At 41.9% G+C, this 20,803-nt stretch overlaps 1 protein-coding gene across 1 annotated transcript in view; it reads left to right on the plus strand.

Annotated features, from left to right (window-relative positions):
* The window catches only part of HAL (histidine ammonia-lyase), a 28,926-nt gene extending 10,722 nt beyond the window's left edge, over window positions 1–18,204 (plus strand). The window contains exons 9-18 of the mRNA XM_007949772.1: window positions 1,067–1,214; window positions 1,956–2,051; window positions 2,147–2,205; window positions 4,327–4,407; window positions 7,889–7,954; window positions 8,029–8,194; window positions 13,119–13,253; window positions 15,600–15,708; window positions 15,797–15,866; window positions 18,064–18,204. Coding sequence (XP_007947963.1) covers window positions 1,067–1,214; window positions 1,956–2,051; window positions 2,147–2,205; window positions 4,327–4,407; window positions 7,889–7,954; window positions 8,029–8,194; window positions 13,119–13,253; window positions 15,600–15,708; window positions 15,797–15,866; window positions 18,064–18,204 — 1,071 coding nt within the window. The remainder of the gene's footprint in view (window positions 1–1,066; window positions 1,215–1,955; window positions 2,052–2,146; window positions 2,206–4,326; window positions 4,408–7,888; window positions 7,955–8,028; window positions 8,195–13,118; window positions 13,254–15,599; window positions 15,709–15,796; window positions 15,867–18,063) is intronic.
* Window positions 18,205–20,803: the final 2,599 nt, after the last annotated feature.

The following is a 20,803-nucleotide window of genomic DNA, read 5'->3' on the forward strand; positions in this document are numbered from 1 at the left end:
AACCACTGAGACTATGGCCCCTAGCTGCCCTTCAGGTCTGGAACTGAACCCACACCTGTGGTTTCCAGCCAAACAAAAGACATGCATATGAGTTGAACATTTATCTGAGGTAGATACACTCCTTGGAAAGAACAGTCATGGAGGAAAGAAGGGCTGCTTACACACAGGAGACAGCTCAGGGGGCAGGAGTGCATGGAGGGATGGACACTGGGAAGAGGTAACTATGAGGAGGAAGTGGGAGGGCAGCTGTTGCATTGTGGTAAATTGTGGTCAATGTCATGAGACAAAGTGTATGTGAACCGCTGTGAACTGGAAAGTGAATTTGCTCTGTAAATCTTCACCCAAATCACAATTTAAAAATAAGAAAGAAAAAAGTGGCTCCTCAAGAAGCATTTAAAAAATTCTTCATGCCACAAATCCTCAAGGAGTTCTCTTAGAACTTAAACTTCAAATTGTATTCAGGATATGCTAGCTAACAGTGTTAGGCCAGAATTGTCTCAGGGTGTCTTGTTCACAGTGGTGACAAGTTAAAGAAGAAATGTAGCATGATTGAGAGCTAGAGATTTTATGTGTAGTCTACACTCTGAAGCTACCTTTGCTGCCTTGAGAATGGGGATAAAAACCAGTTGCCCTGAGTTGACTTCGACTCATGGCAACTTCATGTATGTCGTAGTGAAACCGTGCTCCATAGGGTTCCTAAGGCTGAGTTTTCGGAAATAGATCACCAGGCCTTTCTTCAGCGACACCTCTAAGTGGACTCGAAGCACCAACGTTTTGGTTAGCAGCTGAGCACATTAACATTAGTACCACCGAGGGACACCTGAGAATGGGGATACATAGCAGGTAATCCATTTGCCAGATTTGTGGTAAAGCTTTCAGAGAGGACAACACTTAATCCTCAAGTGTTTAAATAAACATTACTGCCCTGAGCTTTAGAAAACATGAATAAACATAGTTCAGCCGACTGGCAGGTTTTTCTCCTATGAAAGCAAATGACATGAAATCAACTTGTATGTAGGTTAGTTACAGTAAATACAATAGGAAATATTTCTCTCCCTCTCAATAGGGTCTGGCTCTCATCAACGGGACGCAGATGATAACCTCCCTGGGCTGTGAAGCTGTAGAGAGAGCTAATGCTATTGCGCGGCAGGCTGACATCGTGGCGGCCCTGACCCTGGAGGTGCTCAAGGGCACCACCAAAGCCTTCGATACTGGTCAGTGCAGTTCTTCCCTTTACTTGCTGCTCATTCAGCCAGAGTTGGTGGGGTGGGATAGTCAAGGTCTTTAGACATGGATGGTAGGGTAGGTGGTAGGGAAGAAGAGAGAAAACTCAAATGCATGTGCTGTGCTCAATATCACTACAGCTTCATCTAAGTCATGCCGCCTTTGATCCTTGAAACGGTTATGTTTTACAGACAGAAGCTGAACCTGAGAGTTCAATGACCTGCCCCAGATCACCCATGTCCAACTCCTATCAAACTATGTATTAGAATCTGTTCGTGGGATTTTAGAACTGGAGTAGGATTAGGGGTGATCCCCATTAGAAAACTGGAAGAGAAAAAATGTAGAAGTGATGCCTTATCTTGAGTGCAGTGAACTTGAAAGACTCCGTACTCTTAGCTCCCTCATAAGAAGCAGGAACAGAAAAATTACTTAGTTAAATCATGTCACCCTAGAGCTCTCTCCCACCATCAGCCTACATCTCTTAAGGGGAGGGACACTGTCTTGAGCTGAATTCCCAGTAGGTTCAACACATGGTTTGCACTCAGATATTTAAAGCAGAAAGAAGGAAGTCGAAAAAGAGAAGTTTTTATAAGTTTCTAAATTTGAGTGGTGGTTAAGGACGCCTAGACGTTTCAGGCCCATGTCAGCAGCTAAGAGACTCCTGAGCCATCACTGGTAATTCCTTCCAAATGTAACAATTGCTCAGGCTTTTTCTCCTTCATCAATTCTAGACATTCACGCTGTTCGCCCTCATCGTGGGCAAATTGAGGTTGCTTTTCGTTTTCGGTCACTCTTGGATTCTGATCATCACCCATCAGAAATAGCAGGTGCGGACATGTTCGTATGAGTAAGCTCATTTGGTTACAGTTAGTGAAAGAGTTAGTAACATCTCCCTTTCTTATCCCTTCTGCCTCTTCCACAGAAAGTCACAGGTTTTGTGATCGTGTACAAGATGCATATACCCTGCGCTGCTGTCCACAGGTAAAAACAAAAACTGACAAATTCTCCTTTCCTCCCTGCCCCCAAAATTCAAAGGGTTTGGAATAGAAAAGAAGATGTTAGAGAATCATGCAGTAGGTCAATTATCACACAAATTTCTTTATTGTTTCCATTAAAAAAATGGGTATACCATAACTCCATTTACAATTCTGTAGCTTCAATTCTTTATGGCAAATGGTTTCTTTCCTCTGGAAAGCCTTGCTCAACCCCCTCATCAGAGGAATCCAATAGTCAACTTGCTGTGTTAGTTTAGTGCCTTAATTGGTTAAAATTCATAGTAACAACATCGCTTTAGTCAGTTAATGGAGTTTTACTGGTACTCTCTGTTAGACAGAACTTGATCCAGCCTGTCAGGAAAGTTTTACGGGAAAGGCTAATTGTATCATTTCCAAATTCAAGTGCACAACCCTGGTTGTACCTTATCTACATTTGACAGTCAGACATAGATCATTATAAATGAATATGTAAGGATTAACTTTAAATAAAAAATGCAGATGATCTGAGGTGGCATTAGGCACCAGTATTGGCAGATGTCACAATTCATCACCATATGGCCATGTGATCTGACACTGGCAATTAGTTGAATGAAAAATTGTCGAGGATCTTAATAATGAAATAAAAGTTGAGCATGTGCCCAGTCCCAGTCTGTAGTGTAACAGTGAGACCTCCCTAATGTAAAAGCTCCCATTTCCTTTCGGTCAGCAAGTTCTAGTCTAGCGAGCTTATTAAAAAATAAATGAAAATCTCTAAGGGGAAGAACTGACTGATTATCTCTACAGTAAGAATAAATCCCAGTTTCAAACCTCCCTGATATTCTATGAAGGACCCCTGGTGGTGCAGTGGTTCAGTGCTCAACTGCTGGCAGAAAGATCTGTAGTTCGAACCTACCAGCGGCTCCGACAGACAAGGGGCAGTCTGCTTCCACAAAGATTTACAGCCTTGGAAATCCTGTGGGGCGATTCTACTCAGCCCTACAGGGTTGCTGTGAGTCAGAATCGACTTGACAGCAATGAGTTTGGTTTTTATTGGAATATTCTATGTGACAGACACCCTTTTAAGTATCATCCTGTGTTAACTCATTTAATTAACCCAGTTATGAGATGTTGTTATTGTACCTGCAGTCAAGTTGACTCTGACTCATGGTGATCCAATGCACAATGCAACAAAATGCTGCATAGTCACCATGATTGGCTGGGAAGATAATGTTCTGTTGTGACCCAAGGATTTTCATTGGCTGATCTTTAGAAGCAGACCACTAGGTGTTTCCTCCTAGTCTGTCTTTGAAAGCGTCATAGCAGCATACACAATCCACATCTCCACTGGCAGACAGGTGGTGTCTGCATGTGAAGTGCCTTGGCTAGGAATCAAACTCAGGTCTCTCACATGGGAGGTGAGAATTCCATCACTGAACCACCACTGCTTCAACTATGAGATAGGTACTCTTTTTCCTACTTTGCACTTGGGGAACTGAGGCACAGAAGTAACTTGCCCAAAGTCACAAGTACTTCCTTTACTTCTAGGAGAATCTAGAAGACAGGCAGTGCTTTAGAGCCTGTGACTGTCTTGAGGAATAGTATGAAGTAGTTCCCTTGTTCATGAGTACCTGCCAGCACAGTACCTTCATATTTCACACACTTAACTTCCTTAGATAATAGCTTCCAGCTGAGTATTTCCATGTGTCATATCTAACAGTTCATTTGGATTATCTTATTTACCTGTCAGAAGCCATAAGATAAGGTCTATTGTCTGTTTTCTGTTTCAACTATCAATGTAACTTTCCCAAGTCCTATTAAGAACAATAATTTAATCTGCCTATATCTAAAGTTGGCATTTTTCTTCTATACCATGTTGTATTGTATAAATTGATCTAACGTGGATCCATATGATAATGAGTTTATTCTAATTTGTTTCAGTAAGCATTCAGAAGATCTGAATAACAAAATTATCTTCAAATTCCAAATAAAAAGACTGTGATTTTCATGGTTATACCTACAAAGCACTTTCTGGGAAAGGACTGAAAATGTTATTTTATAAGGATATTGGTACCCGAGAATACACTAAGGGACTCAATTGGTCACATATATTATTTTGATTGTATTTTAGATCCATGGTGTGGTGAATGACACAATCGGTTTTGTGAAGAACATCATTACTACAGAACTTAACAGTGCAACAGATAATCCTGTATCCTTTGATTGTTTGCTAAATTGTAATTACAGGTAGTCCCCAATTTACAACAGGGGTCCATTCTGATGACCCTGTTGTAAGTTGGTCTGACCTAAGTCTAATATCTCTCTTTCCTTTTTTTTTTTTAACTTTTCATTATTATTGCCTTTTATTATCAATATCTTTATAAATTTGATCTTGTCATGGGTATGATAACATCATATTAATGATAAGATGTTCAAGAAATCCACTCATAAGGGTGGTTCGTTGTAACTCAAATATGGCATAAATTGGGGTTGACCTGTATAGAATTCCAGCTGGTAATTTTAATCTGGCAGGAGAGATTTTCTGTGCAGCGTCTCAGTTCAGTTATTCTGCTTCATAGACCAAGTACCCAAAGCTCAGAAGTTAAGGGGCTTTCTCCAGGTCAGAGCTGGTAAGTGGCAGAAACAGGCTTGTGAACCTAATCTTGGGTTCTGAGTCTAACATCTTGTGATTTCAATATTGGCCCATAAAAGATTAATGGAGGAATTCCCAGCTTTGGCTGAAATGTTTCATGAAGATAGTTGCCCTAAAACCTCCAATGAGGTTGTTAGTAGAAGGTTGAAAACAAGTGTAATTGGGTAGGCGTGCATTTATGCATACTTCCTGGTTGTAGTGATGCCATGATTCACTAAGTAAAAGGCAACATTTTAACACTTACCAAGGCATTGATTAAACAGTTATGGCCTACCCCATCCCAAATTTGTATTTCTGACACTGACTTTACTCAAGTCCAGGCTTACATATTTGTAATATGAGAGAATAGTAAGAGCATTTCCGTTTCGCAAAGATGGAGCTCTTCTTTCCTTAATGGAGTGGCTTGTCCCAGGGCCATCTTATTTTTGCTAATGGAATGTTCTCTGATGGCTTACTTCCCCGAAGTTGATGTGATTGGGTAGGAGTCACACTGGCAAAGTCTTCACAGAGACAATACTGCCTTTGAAGACCATAAGATCTCCTAAGAATCCATTTTTCCTATTTGATGTCTCTACCTCCATTCTTAACGCTGGAGAAAGAGCTGACTTGGAAGCCTGGGAACCTGGAGTTTATAGCCTGGGTCAGCAGTTGGTTGCACAGCAGCTGTAACCTCACAAGACGTTTTCAGTATGCTTTCTCTGCCAAGCCTGTTTCAGGTTGTATGGTTTATGTTTTCTCAGTTTGTTCTATAACTTGGTCAACTCCACACTAAGTAAACACGTTAGTATTGTAGGTCTTTGAATCACTAACCCACAAATAGAGTAGTAGTTTCCATAAATGCCATGCAGTCTTGTCTCAGGTATCAGTTCTTGCACTCAAAGATATCCATTCTGCACTTACATAATTTAGACTTGAAGGGTATCTTGCAGTTGTTGCTGTTGTTGTTATTTGCCATTAAGTCGGACCCGACTCATAGTGACCCCTCCTTGGGTTTCTGAGGCAGTATCACTACAGAAGTAGATTGCCCAACCTTCCTTCCGAGGAGTGGCTGGTGGGTTTGAACCACCAGCCTTCTGGTTAGCAGTCTTAGGCTTAGCCTTAGGCACTATGCTATGGGAGTAAAAATAAAATTACTGTTAAATCACTGAATATAGGGAAAATCCTAAATCCTCTGCCTCTCCTAGCAAAAATTTCTTTATTTTCAAACAAAAAGTCCTTTATTTTCTTAATTAAAGATTCTTTATTATTGAATGGATTTTCAATGCTCTGATATTTGGGGATTTTCCTATAATACTGGTATTCTCTGAAAGAATATTTTTCTCAGTTCTCTATTGCACTCTAGGGCACCTACTACTGTATTGTGATGAATACTATGAAAGTTAAATTCTAATCACTTTTAGTTTGAGAAATCAATAAACAAATGTGGAATAACTAGGGAATGATGTTGTCATTAACTACTGTCGAGTTGGGCCCCACTCATTGGAGACCCCACATATAATGGAACAGAATGTTACCTGTTCCTGCCCCAACCCTGTGATAAGTCGTGGATGGGACTGTTGTGATCCATCGAATTATCGTTGGCTGATTTTCAGAAATAGGTAACCAGAAACTTCTTTCTAGTGTGTCTTAGGAAATTCTGTTGAAATCTGTTCAGCATCATCTCAGCATGCACGCCTCCACTGATAAAGATGGTACCAGTCATAGGGTGGTGACTGCCCACACATCCGCGGTATGGAAGGCAAGAATTCTGCCATTGACCACCATTGCCCCATAGAGAACAATAGAATATGTTGAAGTTCTAAATTGCTTCAGAGATAATTTGCTACAGGAATCCAGATAATGGGAGACAGCCAATCCCCATTGTTAGGGCAGGTTCGTGGAGAAGTGCAAGAAGTAGGCCTAATAAAATCACCATTATACATTATACACCATTATACATTATACAGAAAAGAGAAACTCCAAACTTAACTAAGTTAATGAACACATGCATCTCCAACTCTTTGAAAGTCCAGACCTTTCCCACACACAGTGAATTCTTAGTTGTTGTTGTTAGGTGCCATCAAGTTGGTTACAAATGTGTACTTCAGGATAGATCTCGAAACGTTCTTTTTGACAATGAGTGCAACACCACTATTCCTCTTCAGTTTGAGTTTCCCAGCATAGTACTGCATGTTACTGTCTGATACCTATTTGAAAGGTAGTGAATATTCTTTAGCCCAAACCAAAAAACCAAAACCACTGCCGTGGAGTCAATTCTGACTCATAGCAACCCCCATAGGGTTTCCAAGGCTGCACATCTTTATGGAAGCAGACTGCCTCATCTTTCTCCTGTAGCAGGCTGGAGGTTCAACCCACAGACCTTTTGGTTAGCAGCCCAGTGCTTTAACCACAGCACCACCAGGGCTCCTTATTCTTTACCCCACCAGGTGAAAATTAGTTCTTTGGAACCAGGGTTGAGAACCTATCACTGCCTTTGGGTTGGTGCCTACTGGTTTAAGTAAAATACTGATAGAATGGAATTATACCTGAGGGTAGTAATTGTGAGGATCTATCAGCCATCATCTGCTGTGAACTCTGGCACAGGATTACTGATTAATTACAGGATTAATATTTTCCCAGAATGGATTCTTCCAGATGTATTGGTGGTTACTTGGCAGTGGAGTCTTCCATTTGGTAAATTTTATGGAGCACAAGCTCACAGTGCCCATTGGAAGAAACCAAATTTACTTTTAAACTGGTGTCCTGGTCTCTGTTCTTAGCTTTATATTATAAACTTTTTGAAGGCAGTCCTAAGCAAGCCATTAGTACAGTTGCGATGCTTGAGAATCTTCAGAGAGAGCATCATCTCATGTTCCTTATGTCTTTGGCGTCCAATCTTTAAGGTTTTCATGTCTCTTTTTGTCATCATCTGCTTGTGGGAACACTCCTCTCTTCTCTTCTCCCCCGCATTTGTACAAGGGCTACCACCCAATGTTAAAATGAGCAGCTTGGGAAGGGATTCAAGTATAACGTTACGTTCAACCTTAACCTACTTTGAAAGATGGTCTTTGCCAGTAGGGGAGAGACTATTTCTGGAGGAAACTTCCATGGTGAATACCCAGCCAAAGTAAGTTTTTTAGAATTGCTTCTGACTCTGGAAATATATTCCAAGATAGACTGACTGAATTGAGATTCTTTCAGGCCCTGGACTATTTGGCCATTGGTATCCATGAACTTGCTGCAATTAGTGAAAGAAGAATCGAAAGGCTCTGTAACCCATCCCTCAGCGAGCTGCCTCCCTTCCTGGTGGCTGAAGGTGGTCTGAACTCTGGGTTCATGATAGCCCACTGCACAGCCGCAGCCCTCGGTAAGGTCACTGTCCTTTTCCCAGAACACAAGCCTGCCTACCTACAGGCTTTCCTATTCTACTTAAGGTGGTACATTTTGTCTTCGAACAAGATCTACTTTCAAGAAATTTTTCACCACCTCCACTTTTATCCTAGCTTTCCTAATACAAATGCATCGGGGCTTTTGTTTCGTACTGTTTAGAAAAAGAAAAGTAAAAACTTGACGATGTTATATTGAAACATAAAGCAAAAATACCAGTTGCTGTAGAGTTGACTCCGACTCAAGGCGACTTCATGTGTGTCAGCGGAGAACTGGGCTCCCCAGACCTTTCTCCAAGATGCCTCTGTGTAGGTCCCAACCTCCAGCATTTCTGCAGCTGAGTACACATGGACTGTTTGCACCACCCACCAACTCCTATAGTGAAACAGTGATACAATAATGAGGTTATAAATTGATTCTTTCTCTATGGAAAGTAATTTTACATCACATGTAAATTTCATCTTTGTAGCTTTTTTCCTAATCTCAATTTGAAAACTATCAGAAGAAAAGAGACAAAGATGATTATAGTTAATGCTGAAATTTGGGTCAATCTAAATGATTGAACTTTGGATGTATTTCATTAGATATACCAAAAAATATATAAGGGAGCCCTGGTGGCACAATGGTTAAGCATTTGGCTGCTAAACAAAAGGTTGGTGATTTGCTCCTGTGAAGATTTCAGCCTAGCAAACCCTATGGGGCAGTTCTGCTCTGTCCTACAGGGTTGCTATGAGTGAGAATCGACTCCATGGCACACAACAACAAAAATAAAGATTTTATTACAACATACAAATATGTTTATAAGATACAGAATAACTTCAATGAAAACTGAGCGTCAATATAGGTGATTTCTGTCTCAAGATTGTAAGGAACAGATTGTAAGTAACACATCAGAACAGTGCACAACAATACCATGAGGTAAGTATCAGTATTATCTGCATTTTACCTGCAGGTCTGGGAGGTTAAATGGTTCACCCAATATTGCACAGCCTGTAAGGTGTAGAGCATGATTCAAACCCAGAGAGTTTGGCTCCTGAATCTATGCTCTCAGTTTGGTCAATTAATGAAGATCTCATTTAAATCAACTTAAAGCTCTGGTGGTGTAGTGCCTGAGGCATTTGACTGCCAACTAGAAGGCTGGTGGTTCAAACCCACCAGCCACTCCTTGGAAGGAAGCTTGGGCAATCTACTTCCGTAGTGATACTGCCTCAGAAACTCAAGGAGGGGTCACTATGAGTTGGAAATGACTCCACGGCAAAGTAGAGGAGCCTGGTGGTGCAGTGGTTAAGCACTTGGTTGCTAACCAAAAGGAAAAAGATGGTGCAGTCTGCTTCCATAAAGATTTACAGCCTTGGAAACCCTCTGGGGCAGTTCTGCCCTGTCCTCTAGGGTCACTCTGAGTAAGAATCAACTAGACAACAGTGACTTTGAATCCCAAAATAGAGTTGCCAGATATAACATGTAAGAATACAATTAAATTTGAATTTAAATGTGAATTATTTGGGACATATACGAAAAAATTATTTGTTGTTTTTCTGAAATCCAAATTTAACTTGGTATCCTGGATTTTATTTTGCAACTCTATCCCTCCCAGGATAACATGGTGGTTAAAAGCGTGGACTCAGGATCTGAATCAGGTCTCCTTATCGTAATCTGAGCAGGTCTCTTAATCTTGCTGATCCTCAGCTTGTTCCTTTGTAAAATGGGGATAATAAACTTGTGTGATGGGGCTGTTATGAAGATTAAATGAGTTAATGTTTGAAGCCTTGGAATTGTTCCTGGCACGTTGTTGTTACGTGCTGTTGAGCTGGTTCTGACTCCCAGCCACCTTATGTACAACAGAATGAAACGCTGCCCCGTCCTGTGCCGTCCTCACAATCCCTGCTGTGCTTGAGCCCATTGTTGCAGCCATTGTGCTAATCCACCTCATCGAAGGGCTTCCTTTTTTTCGCTGACCCTCTACCAAGCATGATATTCTTCTCCAGGCACTGGTCCCTCTTGACAACATGTATATGAGAGGCATAGTCTTGCCATCCTTACTTCTAAGGAGGATTCTGGCTATACTTCATCCAAGACAGATTTGTTTTTCCTTCTGGCAGTCCATGGCATATTCAATATTCTTCACCAACACCGTAATTCAAAGGCATCAGTTCTTCTTTGGTCTTTCTTATTCATTGTCCAGCTTTCACATGCATATGAGGCTATTGAAAATACCATGGCTTGGGTCAGGCACAGCTTAGTCTTCAAAGTGACATCTTTGCTCTTTTAACACTTTAAAGAGGTCTTTTGCAGCAGATTTGTCCATTGCAATATGACATCTAATTTCCTGACTGCTGCTTCCATGAATATTGAATGTGGATCCAAGTAAAATGAAATCCTTGACAACTTCAATCTTTTCACTGTTTATCATGATGTTGCATTTTGGTCCAGTTGTTAAGATTTTTGTTTTGTTTACATTGAGGTGAGATCTAATCCATACTGAAGGTTGTAATCTTTGATCTTCATCAGTAAGTGCTTCAAGTCCTCTTCACTTTCAGTAGGCAAGGCTGTGTCCTCTGCATGTTGCAGGTTGTTAATGAGTCTTCCTCCAATCCGGATGCCACATTCTTTTTCACATAGTCTTCTTCATATAGTCCAGCCTGGTACATGGTAAGCAATAAATAAACATTAGTTGCTATTAATAATATTTTTATTCATAACCTCCCTCACCTAAGCCCCTCACTAAAACTTAACACAGAATACAAAGAAGAGCCACGGAACTCATCTTTTCCTCTGACCCAGTACAGTGAAGCCTGTAAGAGCTGGAACTTGACGGGACTAACTTGTTTTTCCACGTCTCGCAAGTTTTTTCCACCTTTGACAGGGTGCAGTCACCACTTACCTATTTCTCCCTTTAGTGGAAACTGTTTGAGTTTTCCTTCTCTGACAGGTTGCTGCCTTACACACATTCTGGCTTTAGCAGATTTCACTGTATCTTCTATTCACTCATTTACCTGCTTATTACAATACTCCTTTGAAGGGTAGAGACTTCTCACATTAACATGGTGGGGGGGAGGGGGGAAGAAAGTCATTGATTTCTAGAAAATATTATGAGTACCAGGAAGGCGGATTCGAAGGTATTAGCTTCCCAAAGTTGCCTACTGAAGTTGTTCAACTTGCTTTCATTATAATGAAACTACAGTTTTCTTTTACCCACTTGTCTTTATCTTTCTGAACATGCCTCACCGAACTCTGCTGACCATCGACCTCAGTTTAGAGTCCATGGAAGTGGAAGTTTCAGGTGCTAAAACCCAGAAAGTCTTGGGCAAACCAGGATGAACTGATCACCCTAGATCATCTCAGGATGCAAACCCTAGTAGCAATAGAAACCAATTGAAACTTGATGCAGAGCCACTCTTAAAGTTAACGAAAAGAGGAGAAAAGATTCTTGGAGTTTGACCTTCCCTGGCTTCTGAAGCTGGGAGAAGGAACTCTGGAATCTAAGCCCTTGCTACTTAAAGTGTGGTCCTTGGATCAACAACATGGGTGTCACCTGGGGTTGACACACTGCATCTCAGACTCCACCTGAAAAATCATTACTGCCTAAGATTCTCCTTGTGATTAATTCCCAGGCACGTTAAAGTTTGGGGGGCACCAGGCTAGGCTGTGATGGATTCTCCCCTCCTTGAGATATCTTTGCACCATCAATCCTTTGCTTAAGCACAGAGTATGCTCATATGTCATCATCACATGGTCTGAACTGTTAAACCCTCTTGTCCAAGATCTGTGAGTCTAGCCTCAGTCCCCAAATGCCGCAACCAAATTCTCATTCCAGTTTCTCTGGTGACAGAATCAGTCAAATTATTTCCAAATACCTGGAAATGACTGTCATGTCTTTTTTCCCCCCTAGTCTCCCTGACATGTTAAACACTTGCATTGCTTTCAATTTGACCTTGTAATATTAATGGCCAGACTTTGTCTCACCTACTTTGGTCATGTTGTCAGAAGGGACTATTCCCTGGAGAAGGATATCATGCTTGGTAAAGTGGAGCGTCAGTGAAAAAGGGGAAGGCCATCAATGAGGTGGATTGACACAGTGGCTGTAGCAATGGGCTCAGGTGTAGCAAGGATTGTGAGGCTGGCACAGGGCCAGGCAGTGTTTCGTTCTGTTGTACATAGGGTTGCTATGACTCTGAGACAACTTGACAGCACCTAACAACAACAACAGCTTCCCATCAGGGGCAGAAGCAAGGTAAACATGGGCTTACTTGTGCTTACCTTGTTTCTAGGTATTCCATCCCTGTCAGGGACTGTAAATTTGAAAAGAGACTTTCATTCTGTTATTGTTGTTGTCATGTGCCGTCGAGTTGGATCTGACTCATAGCCACCCCTCCTTGGGTTTCCAAGGCAGTATCACTACGGAAGTAGATTGCCCCATCTTCCTTCCAAGGGGTGGCTGGTGGGTTTGAACCTCCAGCCTTCTGGTTAGCAGTCAAGTGCCTTAGGCACTACGCTACCAGAGCTCCCTTTTATTCTGTAGGAAGGTGCTATGGGGTTGGGAGAGAGATGCCAGCCGTACCTAGAAGCAGAATCTTTTATGTGGTGAAAAATGAGAAATTGTTCTTTACGGATTAGTGAGTAAACACAAGTTAGCCCACGTTTACCTTGCTTACTGGGTAAGCCGACGCTGCTTCCCATGCTGGTGTTAGCTGGGAACTCACAGTAGCTTTAGAATCTTTGTTACTTTAGGAAAAATAAATCCACCATCTTGCTTTTCCCAAAGTAACTTTGTATTCCCTGGTGCTTGGATAACAACCAAGAGCTGCTGGAGAGGGTGTTCCATGTTGTGGAGCACTCTGGGGACACCACGTGTCATTTTGTCAGTTTATCCCATTACAAGCATTACCTTGCTTGGTTTCTTTCAGTTTCTGAGAACAAGGCCCTGTGCCACCCCTCGTCTGTAGACTCTCTGTCCACCAGTGCTGCCACAGAGGACCATGTCTCCATGGGAGGATGGGCAGCAAGGAAGGCCCTCAGGGTCATCGAGCACGTGGAACAAGGTAACGCCAGCCAGCCCAGGTGCCCAGGCTGGATAATCAACTACTAAGCCTGTGGTTCTCAAAGTGGAATTCCCCACCGGCAGCAGCATCGGTGTTACCTGGGAACTTGTTAAGAATGCAGCTTTTCAGGCCCCATCCCAGACCTGCTGCATCAGAACGCCCAGGGAGGAGAGGGGAGCAACCTGGGTTTTAACAAGTCCTCTGTGTGATTCTGAAGCTCCGTGAAGGTTAAGAACCACTGAGAGGTACAGAGTTAATTAAGTCAGTGAATCAGCTGGTAGCCACTTCTTTTTTCTTAATGAGATTTTAAAACATTAAGTTATTGAAAGGTAAAGATACAATTTTTTCTTTATCTTTAAATATCTCTATTGAGATACGGTTCACATGTCGTAAGACTCACCCATTTGAAGGGTATTGTTCTGTGGTGTTTACTTGCACACGGTCGTCACAATTTTATTTAATTGCGCACGGTCATCACAGTCAATTTTATTCTTCAGCCATCACCTTCTCCCAACCTTGCCCAACCCCCTCCCAGCCCTGGGCAACCACTAATACACTTTCCATCTCTACAGATTCACCTATTCTGGACATTTCTTATAATTGGAGTCCTATAATATGTGGTCTTTTGTGCCTGATTTCTTTCACTTAGCATAATGTTTTCAAGGTTCATTCGTGTCATAGTATATATATCAGGACCTCATTCTTTTTAAGATTGAATAATATTCTACTGTATGCATAGACTACATTTTGTTTATCCATTTATTTGTTTGACAGACATTTGGGTTGTTCCCACATTTTGGCTATATGAGTAATGATGGTATGACTCATCCATGTACAAATTTTTATGTGGATGTATGTTTTCATTTCTCTTAGAAGTGTAATTGCTGAGCCAATTAATCATATTTAACTTTTTAAGGAACTGGCTATTTTCCAAAGCAACTGAACCCTTTTAGATTCCTACCAACAGTGTATGAGGGTTCTGATTTCTCCCCATCCTCACCAAACCCTTGTTATCTACCACAGTATCTTCTTAATTTTCACACTTGAGATGACTTCCCCATTGAAAACCTTGCTCTGGCCAAACACTTAAGGAATCATCTTTATTTAGCCTCATATCTTATACCCAATGCATCAGCAAGACAAGTCCTTCAGAAGACAGGGAATCAAACCTCTGTCATCTCCTTCTGATTGGTCTCTTTTCATTACTGTTCCTCTGTAGTCACCACACACAATAACCAAGCCTAGCTTTTTAACACACAATTTAGAGCATACTATGCTAAGGAGCTCTGGTGGCATAGTGGCTAAGCCATTTGACCACTAACCAGAAGGTTGGCAATTCAAACCCACCCAGGAAGACTGGGCAATCTACTTCTGTAAAGATTTACTGCCTTGGAAACCTGAAGGGGGTCACTATGAGCTGGAATTGACTTGATGGCAGTGAGCTTGGTTTGGAGTTTTTATGCTCCAGCTGAAAGTTTCCCAGTTATTTCCTATCACGTGAAAAAAAAGATTTTAAACAGAGATCAGATATAGATTGGGTAGTCTATCTGTTTTTCTCCCCTCACAATGTGAAACAAATCTGGCCTCTTGGTTTCAGGATATGAATGGGAGAATGGCAGATTTCCCTAGTGTAGACTAACGGGCAGCTTCTTGGGTGGTTTTTGGGTTCTGGTGGTGTAGCCAGGTAAATGTTTCGTTTCTCTCCTTTTCACCACTTGCTTTAGTTTCCTAGGGCTTCCCTAACAAATTAGCATAAAGTGAATGGTTTAAAACAACAGAGACTTACTCTCTCACAGTTCTAGAGGCTAGGCATCATCAGGTCCATACTCCAGCTGAAGGTGCTGGGGGAGAATCCTTCCTTACCTCTTCTCATCTTCTGCTGTCTCCCAGCAATCATTGGCGTCCCTTGAGTGCCTCACTCTAATCTCTGCCCTCTCTTCACATGGCTGCCTTCTCTCTGTGTCTCTCGGTATCTTCACCTCTTCTACGAGGACACCAATCATTGGATTTAGGACCCACCTTAAATCCAGGATGATTTACTCTTGACATCTTTAACCAGTTACATCTACAAAGACCATATTTCCAAATAAATAACATGATATTCTTAGGCTCTGGGTAGACATGAATTTTGGGAAGACACTATTCAACCCACTATGCCATTAAAGTTGCATCTAAAAGATTACAAAAGCAGTTTTAACAAGGCCAACAAATACCAGGGCAGCTTCATTCAGCCAATAGAGACCCAACAGCCTGTTAGTTGACTGGTGGTGACTTCAGTGTCATTTATTTTCCTCAAGCACAAAGTCAGCCTTTAATCAGCCATCCCCTGTGCATTTCTTGTTTTAGTGCTGGCCATTGAGCTCCTTGCAGCCTGTCAGGGCATCGAGTTTCTACGCCCCCTGAAAACCACCACTCCACTGGAGAAGGTCTATGACCTTGTGCGCTCTGTTGTAAGGTAAAGTTAAACACGTCCCTGGAACCCACCATTTCAGAAATGTGAACGTGGCAGTGGTTAATGTTTGGCTGGTATGCTTCCTCAACAGGCCCTGGATAAAAGACCGCTTCATGGCCCCAGACATTGAGGCAGCACACCGGCTGCTGGTAGAACAAAAGGCAAGTCGGCTACTTGGCTGATTTTCTTGTTTTTGGTTGTGATGGGAAATCAAAGTGTGGAGGGGACCATTGCCTTAATCTTTCATTTCTTTTTATTCCTTGTAAGTGAACAAAAAGGTACTTATGCATTTTGTAAGACTACTGAAAAGCCATTTGTTAAACTCTTCAGTGCCCCAGGTTGCACCCAAACCTTGAATATCCAAGCAGAAATGGATTTGTAATGGAGTTTTGGGACAAGTAATCAAGGAGAGAAAATGAATGATTCATCTCTTCCCCCATTCCCAAGAATGGCCTGTTTCATTCAAAAGTACTTCCTCTTTCTAGTGCTGAGATCATAACTACTATCACTGAGTCTAGGGGCTGCACAGACCTGGAGGGACAACACCCTTCCAGGTTTTTACAGGGTTATGAATCTGTGTACTGCTCTGGGTGTCCCTGCCTCCATCACATTGGGCGAGACACAGGTTCTCTTCATTGCTTATTTCCTCCGACTGTGTTGACCACAGACTTGACTAATAGATGCAGATGCCTAACAGGCTGTTCTGTTGCTGAATGGCACAAACAGTTAAGCACTGGGCTACAGAACCAAGAGTTTGGCAGTTCAAATCCACCCAGAAGTGCCTGGGAAGAAAGGCCTCATGGCCAACTTCTGAAAAATTAGCCATTAAAAACCCTTTGGAGTGCAGTTTTACTCTGAAATACACGAGGTCACTATAAGTCAAAATCAACTTGATGTCAGCTAGCAACAACATGTGTATATATGCCAAAACATATGTATGTGTCTATATTTTTAAGTTTTCAAAGCCTTTTGTCATAATTTGTAGGTCTTACTGTTCCCTAGAATCATTTGATTTCCCCTAGAATAGTTGCTCTTTTACTAGTGAATGATTTTCCCTTTGATCTTCACACCTGTCATTTATGAGCCTACCTTGCACACTTTGAGGGGAAGCCCTTGCCAGCTGCCAACTTGGGTGCTAGGAGAGAGATGTGTGAAAGCTGGGCCTTTGAAAGAATGCATTTTTCTAAGGTAATTAATACAAAGTCTCCTTAGCTGTCAACAGGCATCAGAAACAAAGCAACCGTAAGCCAAAAACAGGGTCTTAATTTAACAGGATTTTGTGCTTAAAAGAGAGTAGGTTTGTGGGTGGAGGTAAAAACTAAACAACTTCTCTAACTATCACGTATATAGTTAGACTCTGGGGGAGTTGAGTTAAAATGCAGATTTGGATTCAGTCTGTTTTGCGGCTGTTGCTAGGTTGCCGTTGAGTCGGTTCTGACTCAGAGATCTCGCTTGGGCAGAGTAGAGCTGTGCGCCATGGGGTTTTCAAGGCTGCCACCTTTCAGAAACAGATCTCTAGAGCTGTTTTCTGAGGGCTCCCCAGCTGGGTTCAAAGTGCCAACCTTTAGGCTGATCATCGAGTGCTTGACTCTTTGTACCACCCAGGAATTCCAGGTCTGGGGCTAGAGGTGAGGTTCTGCCTTGTCCCAGGTGATGCTAATACTGCTGATCTACTGGCCATACTTTGATGCAGGGGAGAGAGACAGGAACAGGGCTTCAAAACAGTTCATTCCCCTCTACTGCTCTGTATTTGCATTTCCACCCTAGATATACTGAATCGGAACCTACAGTTACAAGATCGTCAGGTGATTCTTATGTACACCTTATTAAATTACGGATTCAGAGTCTGTCTACTGGGGATGGGAACGCATATTCTCAGCAGAGGGTTGAACTGGAATGAACCAGTTAGAAGCCCCCAGACAGAGAATACAGGGTGTTTCCACACAGTGAGGAAACCCAGTAAACTACCTCTTATCATTCAAGGATTAGCCCCCAGAAAACATAAGGTCATCCTCCTGAGCAACTTTCCTTAACTCTGTTTACCAGAGTCCTCTAGGTTGATTTCTTGGCTTTATTCTTCGCTTGCTTGTTTTTGGTGCTTTGGAAGAGTAAGTAAGCAGCTGAAAGCCATCGAAGTAACTTTAGAACAATTTTGGACTTTGTATTTTAATAACTATTAAGGCAACTGAAGACTAATTGATACAGACCATGTGTCAAATAGCTTAAAAGCAAGCAAACAGCTGCTATGTGTCCAGTCAGGTATAGATAATGCTTTTGACTTTGGGTGAAATTGATGCTTAATGCCATGTGAAAACAGTGTTGACAGCTTTTTAACTGTGTTCTATCCTTGCTTCTCAGGTTTGGGAAGTAGCTGCACCGTACATTGAAAAATACAGAGTGGAGCATATTCCAGAATCAAGACCCATTTCTCCTACAGCCTTTTCACTGGAATCTCTACACAAGAAATCCACCAAACTTTCTGAGTCTGGTGACCTTTAATGGGCTTTGTCCTGGACGTGTAGATCAGATGGCACCTATGGCAATGTTGTGCTGGGGGAGAGCCCTGGGAAACTTCCTAGGTAGATCAATCTATTATATAATCCACTTCTCTTCAAACCTGCATTGTTAATACTATCACAGTTGATAAATCTAGCACTGTGCTATTGTCGGTATGGTTCAAGATGTACCAGGTATTTTCAGATTACAAGAGTTTCTTTCTTAACAATATCAACAGGTCACTAGCTCTTAAAGGTGAGAACAGTTACCACAGGTTGCCTTGGTCTCTTTTCTGCTCTTAGCATTAGATGAATTCAAATCTGGAAACCATTGGACAGCATTAGTTCCCCAATACATTAGACTTTTGTGAACCCTATTTTATTTACTTTGACAAGCTCCCACTAGTTAACTTCTTTCACTGATTATATCATGTCATCATATGACAAATGCCCCTTAATATGCTTTCACAAATAACCATTTTTAAGTCATAATTTCCCCTTAAGCTGTTCTTTCTTCTAGTCATTAAATTATAGTACAGAATAATCAAGAGGTCTTAAGCAATTAACCAATAAGACGTTTTATGTGGAAAGGAGTTAGGAATAAATATAAGGATTGTTATTTGAGTGACCCTTGAACTGTGTAGCTCATATTTTTCAAATATCATTGCACATACCAGAAAAATGACTGATGTTTAAAGTGGAGTTCACAGTTAGTGTCGTCACTTTCTTACCATGTGTTAGTACTCTATTCTCATTCTTAGAACAACCTTAGGTAAGAAGCCTCTCATTTTATAGATAAGAAATCTGATGCTCAGACATTAACCAACCCCCTACCTGTGATGGTAATCATTAAAATGAAGCCCTATTGACAAAGGTCAGGTGTGGGGCCTTCGGATGTGTTACCCAATCTGTTTTCTTTTCCCCCAAGAAGAAGATAAGGACTTCTGGGAAGGCTTAAGTGTAACTCAGTGGGTGAAGGAGGGATCAGAAAGCCTCTTGGCTTCCCAAGGCTAAGATCATGCAACCATGAACAAGGCACCCCATTGCAGGAGGTTGAACCCATAGCTCTGCAAACTGTAGCCAGTCCAAAAAAGGATGACCCACTTGCCAGCTTGCATACCTGATTACAACCTAAAATGGATCCAACAATATATTTCACAATAGAGTTTTCACTCATTAGACTGCAGCACGTCCACAGGAAAGGTGGAGACAGAAGTGAAAAGTGCCTACAGCAATTCAGTCAACAAAAAAATGTGCTGAGGAGCCTGTTTGCCTAAAGGGTGTTCTTAGTGCCATTCTTCACTAAACTGTGAACACACATAAACTCTTTCATTGCACTGATCCATTGAATCCTCTCATCCAATGGCTGCTATTCACTCCAGTTTGGGGAGTGCTGGGCCCCACCAGCCCTCCTAGTCCTCTGGCGCACAGTGACATGCCATCACTGAATTTTCTATATGGCTCTGTTAGTAACTGACATTGCCTTCAAGAGAATTTTAAGGTAAATATGGAATAAATGAAGTCTCAATTGTCTTATGCTGACATTTTATTCCTTGGCTTTTAGAATGAAGAAATTTTAACTCCTTTTTCTCTTTAGGAAAAAGCTATTCTAACTTCAGTTAATTAAGTTGCTGAAAGATTCCATGAACAAATGTTAACACTCGAGACAGGGTCTTTAGAAAAGGAGATTAATTCAGCATATTTTGTTTCTCTTCCCCACTGAGCAGCAGCAAGACAGTTGGAGACAATTCATTTCGGCTCAGGGGGAGGCCTGACTGTTGTTTAGTGTTGTGGAGTCAATTTTGGACTCACTGCAGCCCCACGTGACAAGCAGAACTGCTCCAAAGGATCTTTGGGGTTGTACTCTTCATCAGAGCACACTGCCAGATGTCTCCACTGTGGAGCAGCTGGGTGGTTTGAACTGCTGACCGTAGGATCAGCAGTCGAGTGCTGAATTGTTGCATCACCCGAGCTGCTTTCTAAGGGAAGTCATGTTCCCTTTGCCTAGTGATTCGATGGCAGTGGCTTGCCTAGTGATTAGTTCAAGAAAAGGCTTGGGTTGCAGTTTGGACCACTGAGATGCAAGGAGAGATTTGTTAGCAATTTCTGAAAAAGTGAGAGCCACGGAAGCCAGCCTCACTTCCCCTCCTGTTTCACCTAAATGAGGAGGCAGAGAGCACCTATGGCTATTGATAGCCAGCCAGACCCAAGGCAAATTCAGCTTTAGGATGACGCCAATACTGGGTGCCAGGGCAGAGGGAGGGAGGGAGGGACAGAATCTGGGTCTTCAACATTATTGGGCTGCTGGATAAACCAGTCTTGAAGCCTGTCCGACCTCTGAATTACCAATGATAAGTTAATTGACTTCCTTATTCTTTCAGCCAATTTTAGTCAGGTTTTGATCCTTGAAGCTATTAGTATTCTACGTAACACAGTCACTGTCTTAGTGGCCTAGTTCTGGCATAACAAAAGATCCCACCACAAGAACACAAATATATAGTTTGGGAAGCTAGCAGTCTAAATCAGTGCATTGGCTCTGGGAAGGTCCTGCTTTGTCTCTTTCAGCTTCTAGTAGCTGCTGGCAGCCTTTGGGGTTCCTGGGC

The sequence above is a fragment of the Orycteropus afer genome, unplaced genomic scaffold (genome assembly GCF_000298275.1).
Source record: "Orycteropus afer afer isolate SDZICR_OR568_19922 unplaced genomic scaffold, OryAfe1.0 scaffold00253, whole genome shotgun sequence".
Lineage (NCBI taxonomy): Eukaryota > Metazoa > Chordata > Mammalia > Tubulidentata > Orycteropodidae > Orycteropus > Orycteropus afer.